Genomic DNA, 25,618 nt, shown 5'->3' on the forward strand with positions numbered 1-25,618 from the left:
TAAATTTGCTCAATCAAACTCACTTCCTGAACCCCACCAAATTAAATAAAGGAAGTTCAACGGGCTAACTGGGCAGTTTTATTGCACTACAAGGTTTTTGGTATAAATGACCTATAATTGGGCTTTTTCGCTTCGCAGAAACACTGATTTTCGCTAAAATGGGTTTATTTGTTAATGGAAATTACTTAATCATCTCTGATAGATTAATAAGCTTATTTTTAATGCAATATTACATTAATTCCAAACCATGCCGGTTATAGAATTCAAACTAAATATTCTAGCAGACCAATTCTGTCATATATTCGTGCAATGGTTTCTCGGAGAATGACTTTTCCGTTAATAAAATTTACTCGGCATAATGTATTTATACAAATTGAACAATATATCTAAGTAATTTGTATGTACCTTAAATGTTCTTTTTAAGTAGTGTTTTCCACAAAGTTCCTACTACTTTAGGTAAGAATGAGACAATAATATGCCCAAAATTTGCTATATTCTACCCATAATTCACTGCCCAGTGTAGTAAAATTTCACATTCTGAAGCAGATGTGGGCAAAAGAGACTTATAAAGCTCTGGATTGCAGGAATTGCGATACGTAGGATTAAGTAACAGTAGCTGCAGATCTTTGATCAAAGTTTATTTAACTGATTTTTTCTCTGCTCTCAATAACTTTATAATATCCAGCTTTAGGTTTGGTGTCTTGCAGGCAAAATCAAGTGCAGACTGGTTATTCGCATTTACTTGATTCAGAAGGTCACCATTTGGTTTGCTGGAAGTAGCTCTATTGGCATAAAAATTAATGGAATCCAACAACGCTTCAGTCCGTAAATCTGGAGTTATCGACGCTCTACCTGATGTATTCACCGATCCAGACCGCGACATCGAGAGGCGCATACGCTGCGATTAAGTTAAAGATAAGGATTAATAATGCTCCTTTGAAGTTTAAATTTAAAGCAGCAACTGTACAGTTTCCAGATTTCCAACAAAAGCTGCATACATGAGGGATGTAGATCCTAAAGCACGTGGATAGTCACTGGCAGTGTCATTAATCATTCCATATAATAGGTGCTATTATATTGGGATTTGTTTGTCTTCTAAGATGTTTTTGAAATACTTATCTAAATTTACATTTTTTGGCATTTATTTTAACAAATTATAATATAAATATCTTATATATAACATATAAAAGAAATTAAATTGCTAAAAGAATATCTACATAATAGTAATTTTTTAAAATAATGAGGATCTTATTTTAGTTTTTAATTATGTTTATATCTTAATATATGGTAAGGGTATAGAAGAATAATAATAAAGAAAATTTCTATAATATAAAAATTAGCTTCGTAAATTAATGACTCTGTATTGTTATTAATTTAAAATTTTATAGCGAAAATTTATTGAAATGGATACTTAGTCCATTGATACTAAATGAGAAATAACATTATTACTATCATTACTATTTTAAAAATTCATTTAATCTAACTTAAATTACTCATTTTTAGTATCATTAACTAAAAATGAAAGTTAATATATATATAATCAGTATTATTAACTGATAATTAATCATAAAAGTTCATTCATATGACTATCCGTCATATTTAATATAACAATATTATTATGAATTTTAACTAACAAAAACTACACTTTATGATAAATTCTTATGAAATTATATGATTTACTATCAATCGCGTATGTAACATTTCTTATAAATAAAAACTGCACTTAAAGCATAACATTTAATTAAAAGTTTAGTCCAAACTACTTATAACATATTTGATAATAGTTAATATCAGCGTAAATCTACAAATTCTTCAATTAAATATCATAGTATATTGCCATATGTATTTTATATCTGGATTAATTATCAAACTAGCTTAAAAACCATATTTATTTTAATAATAAATAATTTTATAAGATATAGTATAGCCAACAAAAAGCGTTTACGAGTTAATACTTATATTTCAACGATATACATAGATGTATAATAAACATTCTAACAAATTACACAATTTAAATTTTCTCTCGAAATCAACCACTTTACGACTATTACGTAAATGCAATAATTATTTGCATTATATCCCTTTTACTTTAAACTTGATTTTTTCACATTTCCAGGTCCCCATTAACAGCTAAAATGAACTAGCATATTCCATTTTCGAATCCTTCATAGCAGTAAATTATTTTTTCGCCCCTTTCAAAATCTCTAGCAAACTCTACCATTCTTGCTAAAAAACAGTCAGATTCGCTCAAATCCAATATGAGTGAGTTATCATTTTCGTAAGTTGTCCGTACGCGTGGAAAACGGCCATTTTCTTGACGAAACTCATTGATTTTGTTAAAAATCGGCCAGTTTGGATCTGTTATATAAAAATTTGATACTAAATTTGTATAAGACTGATATTTAAATTTTTTCGATGGAAGAGGAATAGTTGGAGAGATTGTATAATAATTTTGTTAAAGAATAAAAGTTGCAATTTTTGAGGGTTATTTTATAATAGATAGCGTGAAAAGATAAGATTCTGGATCATTAGGATCTAATGCTATATTGTAAGGTATTAAATAACGGTGAAATTCTATAGGTATATTTATAGCACATCCTATTTTCATTTTATAATTAAGTAGTTATAATATATAATAATATATTCAATCAGAAATACTCTACTTCGGCATCCGAAGAAGTTTACTCAAACTATGAAAGAGCTACTATAGTTTTAGTAACAAATTATTGCTATTATTATATTGGGAGTGACAGGGTCATAAATTTTTTCTTATATTTAGCGTGCTTTAGGATATTTTACGATGCTTATTTTGTAGTTGATTTATTGCCTGCTAGCATCTTAGGCTACACTCTAGGAAGTTAATATGCATTGTAAAAACTACTTGAAGTAAATATCACTCTGGTATTTAGATTATAAACTGACTAGAGTTTATTCATTTTATAAATATTTGTATTCTATGTATATTTAGAGTTTTATTTATTCATTCAAATTTTTAATTAACCACATATTAAATTTTGCAAAATATAATTTTTACAATTTATTGTATTATTATGCGATATTATTAAATTAATATATTTTCAAAAGATGGATAATTTGATTAAATGTCCATTTTGTAAAAGTTCATATGCGGCAGCTTAACTAGTCTCACATTGTAAAGAATGCCCATAACGAAGGTCTTCAGGTGGTAGGACTACGCAATCAATCTAATAACCTTCTGCTCCTTTAATTAATGCAGAAACTAAAAAGTAAACACCGGAACTATAAAAATATGAACAACCCGCGTAACTTTCTGGATCTCCATAATAATAGTAATAATAAAAATTATAAAAACCACAAAAAATACGGCCGAGTAATGATGAATAAATTGATGAGTCCATCGATTTGATAGAATGTCCTGTTTGCAGCAGAAAATTTACAAAAGATAGACTTGAAAAACATGAAAAAATATGTGAAAAATCTGCAAACAGAAAAGTAAAAGTATTTGATGCTGCAGATAAACGATTTGGAGAACTTGATAACGAGAGTAAAAGACTCGTATAGAAGGTTGAAATAAAGAAAGTTATGGAGAAGAAAAAAGGAGTAAATGACAAATTCACTGTTATAAATGATAGCGAAACCAAGCATTTTGGAGATGGAGACGTAGCAATGTTTGGTGACAAGAAACCTAATTTCAAACCATTTTCCGATGAAGAAGAAATTGAAAAAAAAGTTGTAAAAACTAATAAAACTAATAAAATTGATATTTTAGTACCAGCAGATGCTACTGTAGAAGATGTAGAGCTGGTTCCTACTGGAGGCCCAAAATTACCAAGAACACCAACTAGTTAGCAGCTGCCATATTCGTCATTCTCACCAGAACAAGTATAAGAAGTGTAGCATAAATAACTTGTTCCATTGAAAGTTGATAATAGTAATATAAAGTCTCCATCTAAAGATAAAAAACATAAGCATAAACACAAACACAAATCTAAAAATAATTAGTCAGATATGATGTAAACGATGCAATAAATGTTTTAATAAATGCAGGTTATGTAGTAATAGTAACAATAATAAATTTTTTAACCATAATATTAACCTTAGTTTATGCATTCTATGCCTTTATAATAGTAATTGCCATAAGCATAATTTCCTGTTCAACCAGTATTTGCAAGTATAGATTCTAAGTAAGTTGCCTTTTGTTTCAGTTGTGGGTCTAGGTATATTTAAGAAGCTAGATTTTGTGCTGGATGTGGTGCTAAAAAACCAGAATGATTTTGCTTTATTACATATTGTAAAGATTTTTATTTACATAATATTATACATAATTTTATATGTATAATAAATAATTATAAATTAATTATTTGTATACTACTATATATTAATATAGAGCTATGCTATTATAAATGAAAACTAAATAATAATAATTTCGAGTTATTACTAGTATATAAGGTATATAGACATCTCTTAATGCTGTATTGGTTGATAATGAAATTTTATCTTTACCTTAAACGTATGATCCTTAACTAACAACATTTTCAAGAGCCCCTGTAATAGAGTTCGCATAATTTACTTCAGGCTTTGGTCATAATTATAAATATGGAGACTATTTAACTAGTAAAGGGTTAATATCACCACCTTATTTATTTAATTTCAACTCCGCAGTCAATATATTTTTACCAAAATTATAATTTTTTACAGCCTGTTAGTATAAAGATTCTTTAGTAATATTTGGTGGATAATTGAATGGAATTTGCTAGAATACAACATATATAGTTAAGAACAATAAAACTAGTATTATTAATGGTAAATAATCACCATCTGGGCGCTGTGGAGCCAGTTTAGTATAACTAGGAGAAGATTTAGTACTAATTGGAGGAGATAATCGTAACTATAATGATTTTGTGCTAAATAATGATTTTTGTTTTGGAGATGTTTGGAGTTTTAATGGTTCAGTTTGGAAGAAACTAGATATTGAAATCGAACCTAGAAGTTATCATAGTTGTTGCGTATTTAAAGGGGGAATAATTATTTCTGGAGGTATAGTATATAAACCGAGTAAATCAGTATTGAATGATATTGTAATATTGAAAACATGTGATTATTAAATTCAATCTAAAGTTATACGCAAACGAGTCGGAAAACACAGATAATTCGCAGTAAAAAGCTAGTTTCCAGTTTAGTTTTTATTTTCCCCACAATATATTATTAAAAATTTAGATAAAGTTGAAAAATATGGATTTTATGGAGAGATTTATGAGAAAAAAATATAATCAATAAAAATTATAGAAAAATCAGCTATAGAGATTAAAAAATTAGAGATCTGTAGTCCTTAATTATATGGTCATACTATGATTATATTTAATGATGGAAAAGGCGTAATCTTGGGTGGATTTAATATTAAATATCAATTAAATAATAATATCTATGCATTTGATGCTAATAAATTAATCAATATAAAATGAAATTGACATATTCACTCGTATCCTTAGATAGGTATAAATTTCATATCCCCAATAAAAGAATAAAATTAAAGTAATATCAACTAATTAATATCTTGTTTAACAATTATAAATAGCAAATCACAATAGTGAGTTTTAAAATCCATAAAAATATTTCTTATATCTTATTCTGACTTTTATAATGTAACATTATGCATAATATATGTCTCTTTACCCATGCTTAACACACATCTATTTTCCATTATTGGATTAGCTACTTTTAATTTCAAATACAACTAGCATTATGTAATAAGTTGCTTAATTTTAAACTAGTTCTATATTTCTTGAAAATCATATAATTCAGGTCCTAGTCCTAAAAATAATTGCTTATATATTTCGATTACTGAACATGAATATTAACTGAATTTGATAGTTTAAAGAAATGATTGGATAAATTAAAATCTGACACCATTAGGCAACAAAGACTACTAATTAATTATTTGGTTTATATGTAAATCTACATCAGTCATAAATTTTTTAATATGTTTAAATTAACACCCTAAATAATTAATTTAAGATAAATACTTATCAGATCTCTACAAAGATGGTACAAATATTTTTTCATTCTAAGTTGTTTAGTAGCAAAAATATTCTTATAATTTTAATAAGAACGAAATATCTGTTATTTATTGATTCCTTTAAATAACTATAGCATGTGAATAATTAAAAATTTCATGAATTTAAATGTCTTAACTTTTTAAGTCCTAAATATTCTAAAATTACTATGAAAAAGAATGTAAACTATGAGGTTCAGCTTATTTTGTTAGTAATATTACATTTGAATTATTTGGTAAAATATAACGCTGTTACTAAAATATAAAATCATGACTGACAGCATAACTTAAATTAAAGATTATAACAATATTTACCATTTTTATAAATATAACATGTAGTTATTATATATTAATATAGTATAACTATTATGAAAATAAAACACAAAAGATTCTATAAAGATAATACAGTATAAGTAATATCATATTTAATTAGTTATAAAATAATTTTGAATTTTTGTTTAAATCAATATTCTTTTATTTATAACATATATTGATTCATTTCACTCAGTAATCTTTGAAACTTTTTGCTAAAACTCTACAAATACTTTTTATAATTAATCAAGCTTATTTTTAGTAAAGGTAGATTCATTAATTTATCTCTCCATTGTAAGACCTTAGTATGCATCATCCATAAATTTTTAAACCTTATATTCATCTATTGTTAAATTTTCTAAATTTTTAATAATAGTATTTCTGGAATCAAGTTATCCTTGTAGTAAACCAATTTACACCTAATTCTCTTCGTATATTTTATCCATACAGTTACAATCTAACAGTAGTTCAATAAATCCTAAAATTACATCATTCCAGCACTCTTCCTTAGGGTATTAATGTAACAAATTATCCATAAATTTTTATAGTTTCTTTAAGTCTTTTTATTCAAAATAATCCATAAACCCATCATAAATAATATCTAAATAGTTTTAACTTGGCTAAAATTTATGAAGGTTCATTAGAGCTTCGAGGAAATAATCAAATTCAATACTTTGCATTACACTTAATTTTATTTTATGTATAATAATGATATATATTATTATAAAAATGATCTCCATACCTTCATCTAGGTTGACTAAGCCTCCCAGACTTTCAACCACAACCAAATAAGAAATTAATCCAATTCAACTTAAATCTTAATCGAAACTAACATTGAATATTTTAACTTTTGTTCTTGCTTAAAATAACCAATTTTTTCCAACGGAAGAGACAGATAAGTATATGAAACTTTTTAACGATTTTCTAATTAAACCAGATGATCTAGAACTACCATTTAATATTATCTCCACACCAGTTTAACCTCTAACTTCTGATCATCTGTTAGTTTCTCCGAATGGAATTTCTTTCACAAAGCAATATTTTTAAGAACTTTCTTAAATTTAATAGCTAAAAGCCTAAATAAGTTAACCACAACAAAGAAAACCTCTATCACCTTGTTAAACTAGGCCATTATCTGGCTAAAAAACGATATAAGAAACTTTATATACACCACTTATTTACTCAATTGACTCAGGAGTATTTAGTTTATCCAAAAATATAGAATAAGATATTAAAATTTATATTTTTTCCACAGTGAAATTTTATTTTCAACAAACGGCAAGAATTAGTAAATTTGATGTAGAATATGAAGAAGATGAGATTTTCGACTAGTAAGCCGAAATATAGGGAGAATTTCTCAATTTCATTGATGATAATGGTATTTGTTTAGAAGGAAAAAAATATTGCGAGATTGGTTAAATAGGCGAAATTAACACTATAGATACTATAATATATAATATATCCAGAATTATAAGGCGAGAAATAAAATTTCTTAGTTCAGAATTAATTAATGTAGAAGTATACTGCAATAGTTACGACCTTAAAAAGAGTTATTAAAGTAATTTTTATTATTAAGTGTAATTCAAATAACCTGATTTTCTAATACTCGACTATGACCAGTTTCATTTTGGAGGTGCTAGCATTAGCTTATTTGGTCCCAACAGTCATATGCGAAAACTTATAGAATTACAAGAAAATTTTCTATCAATATCCAAAAAAGAAACCAGGCTTCCAGCAGTTATTACAGAATTATATGTTATGCTAAATACGTTTACTAAAAGTGGATTAGTAGAAAATTTCAGTTACGGGCTTATTGAACTAAATGATATTACTTAGGAATCGGATATTTACATCAAGGATGAAGATTTTGGAGATTTAAGATTTGATACGAAACGTTTAGTAAAAGAATGTTTGGATGCAATTAATAGCTGCTTTTAAAATAAGAAGGTGTAGAAGCTTAATGTATATGGTAAACTTATGAATTTTTCTATTATTAGAGACAGAATGTTTGAGATATGCTAAGATATTGAAATAATTCAGTGACATGATCAACTCACTCGATATAACTTAAATCAGATATAGACCTCTAAGGAGAACCTTTGGAAACAGGGCGTGTCCCCAAAAATCGTACGAGGGAACGCTGATTTGGTTTTTTCCATTTTGATTAAACTACAATTTCCTTATTTTCGTAATATCTCTTCATCATTTTCGCTTCTTCAACTTCTTCTAGATATCTTATATACTGAAGCGTCTTTGAATCTTTTTCACGTTCCTTTTAAAGACTGTTTATCCTGTCTTATCTAGCGCGTAAAATATCTATATTCTAACGAAGCTTATTAGCTGAAAATTATTGTTAATCGAGCACTCTTTACGGAGATACAAAGGTTCTTCTAGGTGCATAGGTGTTTAGTAACGTAGAATGCAAATAGGAGGATTAATCCATTTTTATAGCGGAAATTTCTCATATACAGAGTTATTTATCATTAAGAACTATTTCCCTTTCCAAAATTTTAATATTATTTTATACTAATAATATATTTTTATGACAATTATATCTGAATTTTATAATTTAGATCTTTATTATATATATTTAATATACTTTTACGCTACACAATTTGAGCTTAAAAGCATACTAATATTAGTATATACAATGTTGCAAAGCCCTTCACTAGATAACCCCACATTCAAACTAGCATCCAGCCTGTACAGCCTTCTGAATAAACTTCCCGATCTTCTTGTTAAGTCTAATTTTACCTTTTCCTAAGTACTATTTCAACAAATCAAAACAGAATGGGTCATAATCGACTAATCTTTCGTATTCGATTCCGTCAAGCTGAGTGTGATGCGCCCATATTTTCTAGTGCAAATTGTCGAAAAGTGGTTCGTAAACGTCAACGAATTTCTATAATTCATCGTTTGGAATTGCTTAAATCTTCTCGAGAACGTCCTAAAATGCACTCAAAACTAACTATACGTTCTTCTACTTTAGCAAATCCTTGCTATATCCATCTAACAGTTGCATGTAGGTGTCAACCTAATACTTACTTAAAGAAACTAAAAATAGTTCGCGTATATCCTATTATTATTCATGAAATACCAAAATTAATTCTACAATACATTTTAATTGGAGTGGTAAATTTGTTATATTATTATGTATTATTAATGAATTTTCTTCATCGGAAAATTAATGCTAAATAAGCGGTTAACGAGGATTCGTTACCTTTTCGCTGTTTTTCGCACCATCTTCATAGTCCAAAACCGCATTTGCAACCTCCAAAATGCATTGTTTTCCGGGTGATACAGCGAGTTCCAGAAGACAGTTTTGGTCCTGAATTTCGAATAAATTCAGCAGCGCATTTGTGCGTGCTACGAACCTCTAATACGTAAGAACCGAGTCGGTCTAAAAACCGTATTTTGCCTGTTTTTTACTCAGCAAAACGTTCAAAAAGCGGTCTCTGGGATCGAGTAAAATTGCAAGTTTTAGCGCCTCAATTTAACTTTCGAAGGAAAGCGTTTCGCTCAAAAGCAGAATTTCCTGTATAATTTGCTAGTTATTGATTTCGAAATAATTTTGAGTTTCCACTTCTTCAAATTTTTCATTAGCATATGTTAAAAATTCGTCATTTTTCGTAATTTGAAATTGCTTCAAAGCGCTTTTTTCAACCTTAAAATCAAGTTTTTGATCGAATTTTCCTTTCAAAAACTTGCTAATTTTAAACCACCCCATGACATTTTACACTTCGCAAGAGGTGTATTTCAGTAAGAAACTGAGCGCGAAAATCGTCTTTTTACAGTTTTTCTCCAAAAAAGTGCACACAATTTTATTGATTTCCTGCAAATGTGGCGTTATATCAGTAAATTTTTCAAGTATTTTTAGCGAGTTAACGTTGTTGATTTTGAGGTGTTCGGCGACCAAAAATCTGAAATTTTCGTCGAAAACAAACTTGTTGACTCTGACGATAATTTGGAGCTTCTGGAATTGTGAGGTCGCGAGCGAGTTGACGATATCGAAAACTTGAGCTTTCAAAGGTTGATTTACGATGTCCAAAACGTCGAAAATGAGTAGTTTCTCTTTGTTTTCACTGATAAACTCGTAGCTCTCATGTTGGATAATAACAGTCGTTATGAGCATTTTGACGTATAAAAGATTGTCTGGATTTCTGGAAATTAGCAATTTCACACTTTCCGCTAACAATTCGACTTTCCACTCCCCGTTCAAAACGCTCGAAATTTGTAGCTGCACAAGCAACTCAACGCGTTTTTCGATGTCTAAAAGTTCGGAATTTGACTCCAAATCAGCGATTGCGCCGGATTTGTCATTCTGGCGCTGCAGAAAGTTCTTGTAAAAACCAATTTAACTCAAACCTGCCGCCTCGACATCCCAATTTTCCTTTCCACTTCTGCTAATAGTCCCTTCCTTTTTAATTAAATCTCTAATTTCGTCAAAATAGGTCGAATCTAGCTCATTTTTCGCAATTTACAAGCCGTTCAGGCTGAGCGTTTTGGTTGATTTGTCGCTCAATTTGAGGCTTTTTTCGAAGAAATTAGCTGCCTTTTCGCCGCTCAGAAACGCACAAACTGCGCGTTCTTTTGCAAAATTCGCGTTCGTCTGCCAATGCGGTTGCGCGAGAATTTGCCCAAAAAGTGACGCCGCTTCGGAGTAGTTCTGGAGCTGTTTGTACGTATTGGCGAGTAGCTGGAGCGGAAGGTGCGACTCAGTTTTTGAGTGGAGGGCTGCCGCTTGCAGGAGGCGTAATCCGCAGGTTTAGAGGGTCTGCTGTGGCTTGTTGGCGCTCGCCTGCTCTGTTGGGCTGAAATCGATGACAATAGCGAATTGGTCAGCCGGCATATGGTAAATAGCATATGCTTTGAAGGATTGAGCGTCTAAATGATCTGGGTGCGCTTAGAGCAGCTCAGATGCAGATTTATAGATTTGGGGGTAGTCGCGCTTGTCGATAAGAGTAAACAGTGACTGGTAGAGCTTTTTGGACTTAGCCGACATTTAGGAATTAATTTCGATCATTGTAGGACGTTTTTGTGGTATTTATTAAATCGGTTTGGACGATTTGATTGTTGCTTTCTTTGGTGGCATTTCAGTAGAGTGGAATGGTTTGAAATAGAATAGGATTGGGTTGTTATTTTATTATATTTATAAATAATAATAATTATTATTATAAATTTCAAATTATAATGAGGTTATGAGTATTATAGACTCAGTACAGATGCATTAAGTTACACGTTATTATTAAAAAAAATTTAAAAGTAAGAATATATATAACTTCATATTCTGAAAAATGATAGCTATCTGCGTTGTAGTTTATTCCAGTACCAAGTTAATTTATCTATTATCATACTTATTTATCAAGTTTTCATTTAGTGTCGAAATAACATTAATATTATTATAGTATATTTTATCCATGCAAAGCTTAGCTCGAGAAAATGGGAATAATCTACGTCTTAAATTATAGATACATTATAGACATAGAAAGACAAAATGATAACAATGTTAATAATCACAATAATGGTCCAATAAATTAAAACTGATATTAATGAATATTTCATGAACTGAAGCATAAGATAATTCCATCATGTTTATTTTTAGTTTGAATTCGAAATCGAGATTTAAAGTTATGTTATTTTAGCTGTCTTAACGACTATATAGCAATTGGAAAGGAAATTGTAATTGATTTAATAGCTTGAAAACTATATATTTATTAATATATAAGAATTAGAGTTCTTGCAGAATCTGATTTATCTGTTGCCTTCATACATAGATAATATAATACAGTATTAAAATTATTAATTTGTTTACACTCCTTGAAATGTATTAAGAAGAATCTAACGAATCAGAGAGCAAATCATATGAGGACTACTATGAGCCACGACTGTTTTATCCAGACTATGACAGTAAATATGAGATATACCCAACTGATTTGTCTGACTAATCCGAAGACTAGCCTATGCCAATATTCAGCCCTGCAGAAGCAGAACATATTTGCGGCCGAAGAGATCATGCTGAAGATAGAACACTTATCCACAGTGAAGAAGGCTTTTAACTTCTGTGTGTCATGGATGGTCATGGTGGCTCGGAAGCTAGCTAGTATGTGAAGGATCACTATGTTGAAACTCTCTCCAAAAAATTAAAAGCGGAGCCAAAGATCAAAACCAAGACTGCTGTTGTAAATGCATTAGCTAAAATGGAAGATGTTGTATGCAATTCATGGGAATCAACTGGCACTACCTTCGCAGGCGTGATTATTCGCAATGGTAAAGCATTAATACACCATATAGGAGACTCTCGGGTGATAGTTGGCCTCAAAGACGGGCGTGTAGTAGAATCAATCGACCATAAGCCTAATTTACACTGCGAGCGTTATCGTATTCATGTTGAGAATCGACGTAAAATCGATTACAGTAATAAATTATTTCGATTACAAACCGGCCTTGCAATGTCTAGAGCTATAGGAGATAAAGATTTTAAACGTATATCAAACGATGCAATTGCAACACCAGACTTCCAATCAGTGCCTTCAGAAGACGTTAAATGGATATTTGCTGCATCTGATGGAGTAATAGACTAGCTTACAACGGATTAGATAGTAAACATAATAAATTGTCTCTGCCATAAACCCCATAAAGTTATGAAGACTAACTCCCATCTAGAAAATTTGGCAATTGAAGTGTTCAATGGGAAAGAGAATATCTCAGAGTTTAATAATGTCTTTGGCAAAAAAGACGCCGGATATTAAATTGTCAAATAGGATGGTTCATTTTCTAAAAAAATAGTAGATACACTTATAGCCATTTCATACCGTTCTTGGGGCTAGGATAATATCGGTGCTCTATTCCAGGTAATCCCAAATTTTGAGGACTATCCACCTAGAAATTTTAATACCCTGTTAGTTGAAAATATAGATTCCCCACTAAATACTTTCTCTAAAACTTTCCCTTATCCAAGAATATTTGCTAAAAACCTCGGTAATTTTCTAGTATACGACAATTCAACATATACTCAACTCCTAATAAGACATAAATTTCCAGATGCAAAAATAACTGAACTGGAGCTCGATAGAGATTAAATAGTTAATCTTACATTTTAGTCATACTAATAAATGTCTCTGTATACAAAATTTCCTGGTCATGTTTATGTAACGTAATCAAGAACTATGGGCGAGGGGAAATTTTATTCAGAAATACGAGGTTATAATGAATAAAATATCAAAGAAATAGTGAGATGTAGTAATTCGGACGATTTCACACTTAAGTTTCCGTGTTATCGAATTAACGATATTTAAGATATCGATGAAATTTACATGAAATTTGCAGAAATGCCAATTCCGCCGCTGATTTATTTTGAAAATTGCAGGGAATATACATCATTTGAAAACGATAAGCAGAAAGAAGATTTTGATATTTCATTACGCATAGTGGAGAGCATGAGACCCAAACAGTATTTAAGTTAATAAGTTTAATAATAACCAAAGATACACTCAACTAAAAGATACAAGAAGACTGTATCATACTTAGTTATACATAAAAAACTTTCTATACACAAAAAGTGACAAATTTTTTAATATAATATAAATTAAATTCACATCTTATTATAGTGATACTATGACTATTTTAAAAATAAACAATACGGATACTGGTTAGGCAGTCATATTTGAAAAATTACTACTTATTATTTTATCTTGAATCCATATACGGCCTATCTGTAAACGATCGGAATATAACTGTTGTAATCAAATAAATATTATTAACATTAATTTAGTTCAATTATTACTATGTTTAGGATAGATTATTAATAATTATGTACTTCTAATTCATCTTTTAGGTCATAATTTTGCCCAAAATCAATTAACTTATAATTTAAAGCAAATATAGGCTACACTACTATTCGTAAAAGTTAACGCAAAAATAGCACAAAATGCAGCAGGAGATTTCTTGCAGAGAGTAGAATATTTTGCGCTATATCTCATTACTAGCCACTGAAAAATGCAATTTAAACTGCCCACCCATATTCTGTCACATAAGCCAAGGTTTTCTACCGCAAACATTCGTCACGGAACATCATAGTCTAGTGAACTAGTAAAAACTATATTTATATAATAACAATATTATCATAAACGCCACTCGTTTTCACTAAAATAATTTTGGCTAAAATTAACTTATCATTATTAGGTATTGTAAATACGGTATATTGAATTTTTCACTCATATGACTTGACTTCCAGTGCACGGTACCCTGGAAAATCAAGCTTTTAACCCAATTCACCTAAAATATCCTCTCTAAAAATCAGCAATCTGGCATTTTTGACGAGACAATTCCGGACTGAAAAGTAGAAATTGGCCCATCATAAAGAATTTGTTACATGCAGTCCAGATTTAGCCTAGTTAGCCCTTCCTAGACTATTCATTTTCCCTAAAATTCAGTATACAACTCATGCATTTCTGGCAATTATAATGCTAGCAGCAGCAGAATTCTCGAAGTGCTGGAACCTGCCGACAGGTTCAGATGCCAAATCAGCAATTACCACCCAATAGCGCAAAGAGGCGGAAATCTTAGAGCTTTTTTCTTGAGCTCTGATCGGAATTTAGTCTCTGGGAGTATTCGCGCGAACGCCGCAAACTCGAACTGGACCAGCAGGTCGCCAAAGTCGTACGGCCAGGCCTCCAGCTGTTCGAAGTTCTTCAGCAGCACGCTAATGCAGAAGTTGGCCAGCACGTTGTAGTTGAACCGAAGGAACTAGTTCTGGATCGACACTGCGCGCGAGCTCTGGATCGTGGCATGGAGCGAGTCGAGTGCGGTGCTGGGCGGGATCAGCTGGATCACCCCCTTCGACACCTGGCTGATCTTCGCGAAGCTCTGCTCGTTGAGCACGTGCACCAGCCGTGCCAGCTGCGGCCCGTCCAGAAGCCGGCTCAGCTGCTTGGACTGCGCGTGGAAGTGGCCGCTCCTCGGCTCTAGGGCGAAGAGGTCCAGCATCGCGAGGCACTTCCCGCAGCTCACCCTGTCGAGCTGGAGCAGGAACGGCAGCACCGTTCCTTCGTCCAGGTGCCGCTGAAGCGCCGCCGGGTCCCGCGCGAATACCGTTGCCAGCTCCTCCGCCCTCTGCGAGCGGAACTCGTGCATCTGCTGCATGACCAGGCCGTGCCTCGCGATTTCAGCGAACTGCTGCGTCCGGAGCGCCGTCTTGAGCATCTTCCGCACGAAGAACACGTACGCCTGGAATGGGTGCTGCGTGAACTGCTTCAGAACGTCGAGGTCGATGTTGTTCAGCTGCTGGTCTAAGTGCCGCGAGTCAGCCAGCGCCTGGCCAAAGAGCACCAGCTTGAGCTGCTCGAGCACGTTGACCTCTGGCGCGAACGTGTACCTGCCGTCCACGGTCTCTAGGCAGAAGGCGCCCAGCTTCTGGCAGAGCCGGATCAGGCCCAGCACCTGGCTCCAGGACAGCACGAACTCCTCATAGAGCACGCACGGGCCCACTAAAAGCTCCCGGGCGCTCTCGCAGTGCAGAAATATCTGTGATCTTATCGTTGAGCAGTGTTGGAAATTTTGCTCAGATTACTGTTATTTTGTAACGAAAAACGTATAGGAATTTAATTAATTCGATTAAAGAAGTGGTTATGACGAATTTTAGTAGATTTATATTGGTATTTTCAATAATTAAGTCGTATAAAATTAATAAAAGCTGAGATGCAAACTTTGCGAAGCTGGACTTTATTATACCCAATTATTGCTTACATATAAAAGGGAGTATATTATTTTGTTTGCCGAATAGAAGATGATTATTGATCAAATTGTACTGAATATTAATAGTTTGATAATCATAATAGATGATATATAGATGTAAATATTAATGGGAATCAAATATTAAGATTGCCATGTTCTTTTGGGTTGGTTTTATTATTCTAGGTGCTTTTACTATCTGTGATGTGATGAAAATAGGTAATATAAAGAAATTAAATCTATAGAATATATAGAAAGTCGAGAGAATAAAACTGTAGATTGGTTGTTTCTACTGAGGTACTAACTACAAGATTCGAGATCCCTAACCATGATATTGTAAAAATACGAATCGTGAACTATATAATAAATTGGAGAATTTGTATAATAAAATTTGTTGCAAACAACATTTTAAACAGTACCTGTATATAGAGAATATAATTAAATACCTGTTCAAACTATTTACATTTGAAAAGTACGTTATTATCCATAATATCAATAGACATAGCATCTGATTTCTTACTTGATGCTAATCTTAACTGAAATTACAATTTAATTAGTAAGTGTTTAAAATTATTTACATAACATTAAATCTATATTATTCCTAGTTAGATTGTTTGTTTAGTGCAGATAATATATAAGTTTGTAATATATGACCATAAATACATATAAGACTCTAAAAAAATTAAAACAATATTATTTTTAAGGATTGATTAGGAAATAACTAATAAATGTATATGGAACGAAAATGGGATAACTAATTGCATACTATAGGCAATTTGGTTGAGTATTAAAAAAGCTCATTTTTGATAAAATGTGATAGTTATTTAATAATATACTATTATATTGATATTTTAATAATGTTAAAAATTATATGAAGTAAATTAATCAATTAAACTCTAAGTAATATTAATTTCTCACTTAACAACATTATAGGATACTCATTAATCTGCATTTATAAGATGAGAATCTGATAGTTCGGATAATCCTGATAAATTTACCATGTTATTCAATTTAGTTGGATTTGGTTTGGGTTTTGGAAGTTTTGGTTTGACGTAGTCTGATAGACTTACACTACTTATACTCGCTGGATCTTAAATTTTAGGTTAAATAAATTAAATTTCTTAGCCAGTTTCATTATCAATACAAATAAAATCATCCATATTAGTTGGCAAAAATGTATTTTTAATATTCTTTTTTCTAATAAATGTCTTCAATGAGTTCGGATTTATACTTCTTATGCCGTTCATATCATTATACTCTTACCTTTATAATAATTTCATCTTAATAAATGGCATCATAAAAGATTTTTTTTCTTATTTTTAGTTTATTTCCTGATTAAATTTTTCGAAAGAATGATTCATAATACGGTAATATAGAACTAAAGAAACGAAAACAACTATAAACATAACAATACAAAAAACCATAGGATAAATAGACTATGGGTAGAAGTTTTAACCTTACTTCACGCCAATAGAAAGCGCGTCTATAATTTCCACCCAGACTGCCGATGTCACCATGTTAAATGTGACGGCTAGGGGCGAAATGAACATGAGCGTGACGGGCATGAGTACGTTCATGATCACTACCAAAGTGACCGCAATCATGAAGCTATCCTGCTGAGTGGACACAGATTCAATTATTTCTTTGAAGTTGAGCAGTGTGTGGAAAAAATACAGCAAAAAGAAAGCGAAGCCCAGTCGCATCATAACCTGGATCTCCGAGTAGGAGCCTAGGATTTTCTGCAGGAACAGGATCTGGGACGCCTGGCAGAGCGTGGCGAACATGGTCTCGAAGATCGCCAGAATGAGCGTAAGCACGGACTCCTCGGTCAGCATGTACGGATTGGTAAAAACATCCTTGAAGGCCGTCTGCAAGGCGTAGTACAGGGGGAGCGCGACTGCGACAAAGAGCAGCAGCATCTGGGAAAACTTGTACTTCATCTTCAGAATGAACGTAAACAGCAGCATGGAAAATGGCGCTGAGAAGCACTTGAAGATGGTCTGGGACACGGACATCGCTTCTGGTAATAATAAATATACAGTAATCTGGAACAAGAAGTCCAGCCCCGCCCCGAACAGGAACATGAAGAAATCTGTATAACTATGATAGTAAAATTTGTCTAAATTTGGAGCCTATAGGAAGAACAGCAGGAAGGCAAATGGGAATGAGCCGAGACTTAAAGAGGCAGAGTAAAGATATATATCATCCACGTACGCGTCCTATAGCGCAACACAAAGAGCTATTATTTGACAAAAGAAAACTCCACAAAATATCTTGAAAAACTCACGTACTATTCTGTTGATGTTAATTTTAAATTTGTATCTGAATAGCTTTAGCTTGTGTTGTTATCCTAAAGATACTGCAAGTATTGCTGCTATAATTAATAGTAAAAGTAAAAGCAGCCAAAGATAATGAAGATGATTTGGTGTCTTACCAATACAAAGTTGATCTACCATGTGAAAACCAGTAGCACAAGTATTACAAATAAAAGATCCACCTATTTCTTTATGACAGATACCAGTTTCTTACATTTCTTTTGATATTTCACAGCATAAAAAGTTTTGACATTAAATAAAATTATTTTTGCATTAATCGCAATATACACCTGTGAATGAATCAGCACATTTTAAACATAATTTTTATCCTGTAATAGCATTTTATAAGCAATCTCCAGAGTAAAGCATTTCATATTTTGCCAATTATATCCAGCATGTGAAATTCATTAATATATATTCAGAGCTGCATTCAATACAAAATTATTCATCGAAAAATAAATATCCTTCTTTACAAATTGATTCATCTTAACAAATAAATTCGCTTTCATATAAGGATATACAATTTCCAGACATAAAACTTAACGGAACGTAGCACTAATCATCATATTATACGTGTCCGGATTCACAAACTTGACATTACAGAAGAGCCATGTCCTATTAACAAGATTAACATACCTAATCTGAATATTCACCACAAATTCCATCCGGTGTGTCTTACAACACCAAACATCTTCCTCCTATTAGAGTATACCCAGATTCACATGTTTAACAATTGTTTGTAAAAGAGTACCCAGGCGAACATGACACACATTTAATGCTCGGACCTTAGTACCAGCAATCACCTTATTCACAAATTATACATTTTTTATAACAGCCTTCCCCAAGCACAACAGAAACGTCTACTGGCAACATTGACTAATCTAGCCACCCATCCTCGCACAACTTGCACTCATTATCGACATTGAGCTTAAAACCGTCTACACAAAGCTGACAACCTGGAAGTCGATATCCAATATGACATTCACTACAAATGATCACAACTTAGCTATAACCAAAGGAGATTTAACAGATTCCGTGGCAGGTCATACTGGATACCTTACAGTCTTAAAAACATCGGTCATCTAGAAAATTTGCATTCTAAGAACAAGCTTCGCAAATGGGTCCTCCGTAGCCTTCGTAGCAGTCACATAATGGTTTTTGTTCGACGGTGCAGACTCCGCCCTCGTGCTGCCTTATCTCGAGACACGAGCCGTTGGGCTGCATCTGGAAGTTCGGATAGCACGAGGAGCAGATCGGCGTTGGCGACTCGTAGCACTCGCCGTTGCGGCAGAAGGGCAGCTTGCAGGCCGGGTAGCACTACTCGGCGATGAGGTACTCGCCTTCGTTGCACGACAGGCAGACGACCGCCCCGGCCACCCTGACGCACTCGGTCCCCGGGATCAGCGGCTGGCAGTGGCCTTCGTGGAGCACGAACCCCTCCCGGCAGTTCTTGCACTGCGACAGCTCGGCGCCGTTGTGGCAGGCCGAGCACACGACGGTGTGCTGGTAGTAGAAGCAGGTGCCGTAGTCGCAAGTATCGCATTCCCGCAGGCATTGCTCCTTGTAGCTATGGTATCCGGCAGCGCAGCCCTAGCACGCAGATTCTAGGCTGTAGCCCTCGGTGCAACTGTGACAGAGAATCCCTCCTGCCGAGATGTAGCAGTCCCCATGACAAGTTTTGCACTTCAAAAGGCACTCTCCGTCGACCATCAAATAGCCATCATCACAAGTAGAGCAGTCTGTCCCCGCATATGCCACGTCGCAGCTTGAACACTCGATATTGGCCTGATCATTAAAATAGCATTCGCCATTGCAGCTAAGGCACTTCAAATAGCAGAATCCATTCTTCGCCACACTTAGGGAATCACAGTCCTCGCAGTGGTCGCCTGAATAATTTGGCTTGCAGCCTGAGCATATACTAAGGGTAGCACCGGCTATCGGGACACTAGCAAACTATACTCCTGGATTGCATTCAAGCTTCCCACCGACACTCAGACAACCTAAACAGCCTAGGATACAGCTATTTTTAACCTGCTTTCCATTGGGATCCTTTTTCAAGACAGAACCTAAGTTGACCAGCTCGCTTTCAAATGGTAACTATATGATGCTTATTCTGGCAATGACGGTATACATAGCGTAGTACTCTAACTCGCAGTAGTCTAGACAGTCGCCATCATACATCTGATGCGGATACGCGCAATGGCACATTGGGCCTATACAGGTGTTATCGAATAGGCTAGCATCGCAGGAATATGCGGAATCTCGGCAATCGAAAACGTCGCAATTAAGGCCTTTCCAGCCATACTCACAAACGACTCCGTTATCTTCGCACCTTCCGTTTACTACGGTATTGCAGCGGTAGCATGTGTTTTGCAGTGATTAAGTGCCATCAAAGCACGCGCATACGCTACCTACACACTCGCCAAGGCCTTCGCATGGGTTAATAGAGTCGAAGTCGCAGTGATAGTCAAGGCACCCATCGTGCTGCGAATACCCATTATTGCATACGCAGCCTTTCCCATCTACGCAATCTCCGTGCATGCAGTTGGAAGCTGTGCATTGGAAGAAGCAAAAAGATTTGTCCGCCGAAAGTTCAAACCCTGCCTCGCAGCCGGTGCAAAAGGTAGAGGCGTCCTCCTTATAGAAGCAGGTCCCGTTGGGTGTTTCCTGGACCTTGTAGCAAGCTCCATTCGCCACTCCGTATTCCGGAATGCACGAGTCACACCAAGTCCCTGCCACGTGAGGGTCGCATTCGCAGACTTCATCCACTAGGCACGACCCGTAGACGCAATTGGCCTTCGTGCACTCGGGGATGCATCGGGTCGCATCCTGCGACAGTACGAAAGCTGGGTCGCACGAAATGCAGAGAGTGGCACCATCTTTTTCGATGCAGCTCCCGTTCGCATTCAGTACTCCCGGGTGGCACGCCCCTTCGTAAAGCACAAAAGTCTCGCCGCACTGCTAGCAGCTAGGCATGGCAAACCCGGGGTGACAGGACTCGCAGGAGCTTGAGCCGCTTTCCACATAGCACCCCGTGCCGTAGCAGTCGGTGCAGATCTCCATGCAGCGGAATTCGACCTCTTCGAAGCCCGCCTCGCAGTTTCGACAGTCTGGCATAAGAAATCCATTGAAGCAAAAATTACAAAAACTATCGGCATCGAGTAAATAGCACTCGCCTCGTTCAAAATTTACCTATAATAAACATTAATCCACGACAAACACACAATCTTCAATACATGTTGAACACCCAGGTGATTTGAACCTGGGACTGCACGAGTCGCAGCTGTAGGAGCCATCTGCCTCAATCAAGCAGTTCTCGCCAAAGCAGACGTCGCCTGGGCAGGGCAGCAGGCACTCTGACCCTTTCTCGACGTACCCCGCTTTACAGGTCTGGCACGAGGGCACCTCGTAGTTCTTAAAGCACTCGCTGCAGGTGACGGTCCCTGCGTCATCCCAGCAGATTCCCTTGTCCTCATTTACCACCTCCAGGCAGGCCGAGCCCACCAGGGTGTGCCCCGCTTCGCACTCCTTGCACGCGGGCATCTTGAACCCCGGGTCGCAGGATTCGCAGATACCCTCAGCGGCCGCAGTGATGACGCACTTGGCGCCATGGCAGTCTTTGCAAATTTCCAGACAGCCGGCACTGACAAGAAGATAATCGGGTATGCATTGCTAGCAGTCTGGCAGCTGGTAATTGTTGATGCAGGAGGCGCATGTCGGCACTCCCTCTTGGTCCCAGCAGTCTCCCTGGTCCTCCTAAATGATCTCATAGCACTACTCGCCCACTGCTTTATATCCTGTTATGCACTCCCTGCACTCCGGCATTTTGAATCCGCTGAGACAAGAGGCACACTTAAAAGTTGTGCTCGTGGGCATAAGGCACCCATCGCCCCGGCACTCGGTGCTCGGGCATATTGGGTAGCAAATGTCGTTGTTCTCCAAGTAATCTGGGATACAGTCCGCGCAGGTAGGCATGGCGTAGTTGTTAAGGCAACTGGCGCACACCGTCGCGCCATCCTTCAGCCAGCAGTCGCCCTTGCCTACGTTCGTGATCTCATAGCAAACTTTATCCGCCTCTTTGTGGTCCGGTATGCACTCTTTGCACTCTGGCACCGCAAAACTGTCCAGGCAGGTAAAGCAGTGTATCTCTGTACCGGATATGGTCACGCAGTCTCCATTGCAGTCTGCGCAAACTGGATAGCAGACTGAGTCGTATTCCTTGTAGTCGTCGATACAGTCCACACACAGCGGCACGAGTCGGTCCCCCAAACAAGAAATGCATTCGTACGTGTCATCGATAACACCGCACTCGCCCAGCTCCGGGAAAGTGACCTAGCGGCATGTTCCGTCGATTTCAATGGAGACCACTGGCCGGCACTCGCACTTCTCGTTCATACACACCCCCAGATCCCCGCATCCGTCGAAGATGCATGAGTCCTCCTTGTTACATTGGACGGCATCGCCGATGCCGGAGCTAATATCGTCGTTGCAGACACAGATATTTTCTGTGCACGTGCCCTGGATACAGGTGGTCATAGGCACACAGGCTCTGCCGCACTAGAACGTATCGCCCAGAACTAGCTCGCACGTCTCGGAGCAGCCATCGCAGTGCGCAATTTCGCATGCTAACCCAGAGAACCCACCCACACACTCGCATTTGCCGTCGGTGCATTTCCCACTGTTCTGGCAAGGGCTTGCCGCGCAGTCGATCTGGCACAGCGGGCCTGTGAATCCGCTGAGGCAGGTGGGCGGCGTGTCCCAGAAGGTCCATGTTCCCTGGCACTCCATCTGGCAGAGGTTGGGACCGTTCTTCGGCTGAAAATGATTTTTTGTTAAAGTGCCAGAAACTAATTCTGTATTCTCATTATTAAATCCATCAAACTTTTCATATTTCCAATTCACAGTTTAAAAGGCAAAATTAAATCTAGGTAAATTTGTGTTTATTCCTGGTGAATAATACCAAACGGATTAATTAAACAAATTTATATTCTTCATATAATCTACATTTCTTAAATTATCAAGGCCCAATGATATTTAAGCACCTGTATCATATTTAAATCTATTTCTTTAGTCTGAATAAATGATTTATATAGTAGAAGACTCTTTTAATCCACTTTATACACCATCTGGTTAAAAAGCAACTAAAGTATCTGAATTCACGTATACACCAACGTATATAAAGTTTGTTATTGTATTCTCTCCTATCTCATTAAATATTAAGAACTAATAAGTTTAAATCTATCCTAGAGGAGTAGAAATAAGATCATATTCTAAATACATATTTTCAATTATACATTCATTAAGTGTATATGCTAATACTGTAATTGGCATAAAAAAATTATGACCATCAAATTATATTTTTCCATATACAACAATATTTTTGTATTAATTAAAAGATAAACCTTAACCGAGCACAGACCATGATTAATTACTATATTCTAATACCGCTATAACTTATAAAGTAATATTTTCAAAAACCGTCTTTGTTGCATTTTAAGCTAGTATAGCATATTCACTATTCGTACCAGTACTCATTGTCATATTAAATATAATAATGCAATTATTGACATTCATTGATTCATAATTGGTGATAAATCCATTTTGCATTTATAAATAAATACTAGCTGGGACTTGTTGTATGAAGAAATATGAAGCTAGAAACGAAACGATTCCACCATTACTATTCCTAATTATTGGCTCTAATTTAGTAGGGCTATGTTACGTATTTTATTTTTCAGAAAAATATGAATTAGAATATTTTAAGTTAGTTCCAGTAGTTTATTGAACAATTCCTGTAACAAAAATATTTGCAATTACGACCTCTCTCATATCAAAAATAATATAAAAAGAGCAGGATTCTATATTTGAATTATCTAGTTACTATGAGACTGTTGAAAAATTTCCATTAACAAATTTTGTCACGTTAACGATAAAAGATGTATTACGGATTGTAATCTAGTTTCCTGGCCCTTAAAATATCTAAAATTATGAATTATTAGCAAAAGATGAACTAAGAGTAAACTTAATAAATGATTATGCCATTGTGAGGCTCTATACATTAGGTAAAAATGATAAAGTTTATAAGGTTTCTGTTTCCGCGTCAATATACGCGGTAACTTTTAACTAAGAAAGAAGAGCACCAGTTGGTAATGACTAGGAAATAATAAACAAATTTTTAAGTGGACTACTGAGAGTGTCACGAAAGCTCACATTCACGTAGAGTTAATAATTATTAAGAGCAGACTAAAACGAATTTGTAACTAAGGACATATTAAGAGTTGGAGCTAATATATTCTTAAAACTAGTCCTGACCGTAATATTAGAGGAAGAAGCTGCGCTATTAGCTTGACAAAGTGCGGTGAAATGACTATTTAGAAGATCATCTGAATTGAAAGAAGATGTAAAAGTTGAATCCACAACTGACGCTGTAAATACATTAGCAAATGAGACATTAAGAGTCTGACTTGCCCCTGCGGCGGTAAGGGTAATGCTCGCCCAGAGGCCCGATATGCTCGCAGAGACCGTGCTGCCCAGCAAGAAATACGATTAAGGCGTTGTACCATCAACTGAAATTTCTGCTTAAATTGAAATTTTGCTGAGCGTGCCTTTCAAGTTTTGCGAGATCCCATAAACGTTAGTAGGAGTTCCAGTATCGAACTGTGCAAAACGCAATGCTAAATTGCTAATAACGCCTGAAAATTCTTCGAACATTTCACTTGTTGCCTCTGACGTGTCTAGTTTTAGATTATCGAAAATGAAAGTTTGACCGTCAATTGTACCAACAAAATTATCAACCTTTTAAAAAGATTTCTTTAGGTATATATCGTTTGTTAACGCAAATGATTCATCTGGGTAGATACCAAGAAGTTCAAACACGTTTTCGTGAGATATTAGTATTTTTGAAAGTAAAAGCTACATTTGATGAAAGTATTGCTAATTTAGATAAAATAATATTATCTATTTAGTATTTGTCTGCAAAATTAATTGTTTTCATTTATATTTAATTAATATTTTAGTGTATCAATATTAATTTAATGTAAAAATATCGAAAATATATAGACAAATATATAATTTAGCAAGAGTTATTCTAAAATTGTAAAAATGTATAAAAAGTACTAATAAATAAATTAAAATTATATTCATTGCTGATTAATAATTAGAATAAAAAATATAATATGAAACATATAAAATAAATGATTAATTTTAACATAGAGTTGATATTAAATATAAT

General features: G+C 34.7%; 10 protein-coding genes and 1 pseudogene across 10 annotated transcripts; 5 read left to right on the forward strand and 6 right to left on the reverse strand. All coding sequences in view use genetic code 6, as the record gives it.

The window, feature by feature from the left end:
• Positions 1–19: 19 nt before the first annotated feature.
• On the reverse strand, positions 20–1,474 carry SS50377_20294 (uncharacterized protein; the record flags this gene model as incomplete). The annotated part of the gene is made up of 1 exon (XM_067904239.1): positions 20–1,474. One exon carries the CDS (start codon positions 1,472–1,474, stop codon positions 20–22), a length of 1,455 nt encoding a protein of 484 aa, XP_067767721.1.
• Positions 1,475–1,978: 504 nt separating this feature from the next.
• Positions 1,979–2,266, forward strand: SS50377_20295 (uncharacterized protein; the record flags this gene model as incomplete). Its single annotated transcript, XM_067904240.1, has 1 exon — positions 1,979–2,266. The coding sequence occupies one exon, from the start codon at positions 1,979–1,981 to the stop codon at positions 2,264–2,266; it is 288 nt and encodes a 95-aa protein (XP_067767722.1).
• An 818-nt stretch (positions 2,267–3,084) lies between these two features.
• On the forward strand, positions 3,085–4,251 carry SS50377_20296 (uncharacterized protein; the record flags this gene model as incomplete). The annotated part of the gene is made up of 1 exon (XM_067904241.1): positions 3,085–4,251. The coding sequence occupies one exon, from the start codon at positions 3,085–3,087 to the stop codon at positions 4,249–4,251; it is 1,167 nt and encodes a 388-aa protein (XP_067767723.1).
• Positions 4,252–4,382: 131 nt separating this feature from the next.
• SS50377_20297 (uncharacterized protein) lies at positions 4,383–5,441 on the forward strand (the record flags this gene model as incomplete). Its single annotated transcript, XM_067904242.1, has 1 exon — positions 4,383–5,441. The coding sequence occupies one exon, from the start codon at positions 4,383–4,385 to the stop codon at positions 5,439–5,441; it is 1,059 nt and encodes a 352-aa protein (XP_067767724.1).
• A 1,090-nt stretch (positions 5,442–6,531) lies between these two features.
• Positions 6,532–7,023, reverse strand: SS50377_20298 (uncharacterized protein; the record flags this gene model as incomplete). The annotated part of the gene is made up of 1 exon (XM_067904243.1): positions 6,532–7,023. One exon carries the CDS (start codon positions 7,021–7,023, stop codon positions 6,532–6,534), a length of 492 nt encoding a protein of 163 aa, XP_067767725.1.
• A 49-nt stretch (positions 7,024–7,072) lies between these two features.
• SS50377_20299 (uncharacterized protein) lies at positions 7,073–8,386 on the forward strand (the record flags this gene model as incomplete). The annotated part of the gene is made up of 1 exon (XM_067904244.1): positions 7,073–8,386. One exon carries the CDS (start codon positions 7,073–7,075, stop codon positions 8,384–8,386), a length of 1,314 nt encoding a protein of 437 aa, XP_067767726.1.
• A 10-nt stretch (positions 8,387–8,396) lies between these two features.
• SS50377_20300 (uncharacterized protein) lies at positions 8,397–8,786 on the reverse strand (the record flags this gene model as incomplete). Its single annotated transcript, XM_067904245.1, has 1 exon — positions 8,397–8,786. One exon carries the CDS (start codon positions 8,784–8,786, stop codon positions 8,397–8,399), a length of 390 nt encoding a protein of 129 aa, XP_067767727.1.
• Positions 8,787–9,008: 222 nt separating this feature from the next.
• On the reverse strand, positions 9,009–11,435 carry SS50377_20301 (uncharacterized protein; the record flags this gene model as incomplete). Its single annotated transcript, XM_067904246.1, has 1 exon — positions 9,009–11,435. One exon carries the CDS (start codon positions 11,433–11,435, stop codon positions 9,009–9,011), a length of 2,427 nt encoding a protein of 808 aa, XP_067767728.1.
• A 730-nt stretch (positions 11,436–12,165) lies between these two features.
• SS50377_20302 (Protein phosphatase 2C) lies at positions 12,166–13,905 on the forward strand (the record flags this gene model as incomplete). The annotated part of the gene is made up of 1 exon (XM_067904247.1): positions 12,166–13,905. The coding sequence occupies one exon, from the start codon at positions 12,166–12,168 to the stop codon at positions 13,903–13,905; it is 1,740 nt and encodes a 579-aa protein (XP_067767729.1).
• Positions 13,906–14,755: 850 nt separating this feature from the next.
• SS50377_20303 (Hypothetical protein) lies at positions 14,756–15,859 on the reverse strand (annotated as a pseudogene).
• Positions 15,860–17,010: 1,151 nt separating this feature from the next.
• On the reverse strand, positions 17,011–25,305 carry SS50377_20304 (Transmembrane domain-containing protein; the record flags this gene model as incomplete). The annotated part of the gene is made up of 1 exon (XM_067904248.1): positions 17,011–25,305. One exon carries the CDS (start codon positions 25,303–25,305, stop codon positions 17,011–17,013), a length of 8,295 nt encoding a protein of 2,764 aa, XP_067767730.1.
• Positions 25,306–25,618: the final 313 nt, after the last annotated feature.

The sequence above is a fragment of the Spironucleus salmonicida genome, chromosome 1, assembly GCF_000497125.1.
Source record: "Spironucleus salmonicida strain ATCC 50377 chromosome 1, whole genome shotgun sequence".
Classification (NCBI taxonomy): Eukaryota; Fornicata; order Diplomonadida; family Hexamitidae; genus Spironucleus; species Spironucleus salmonicida.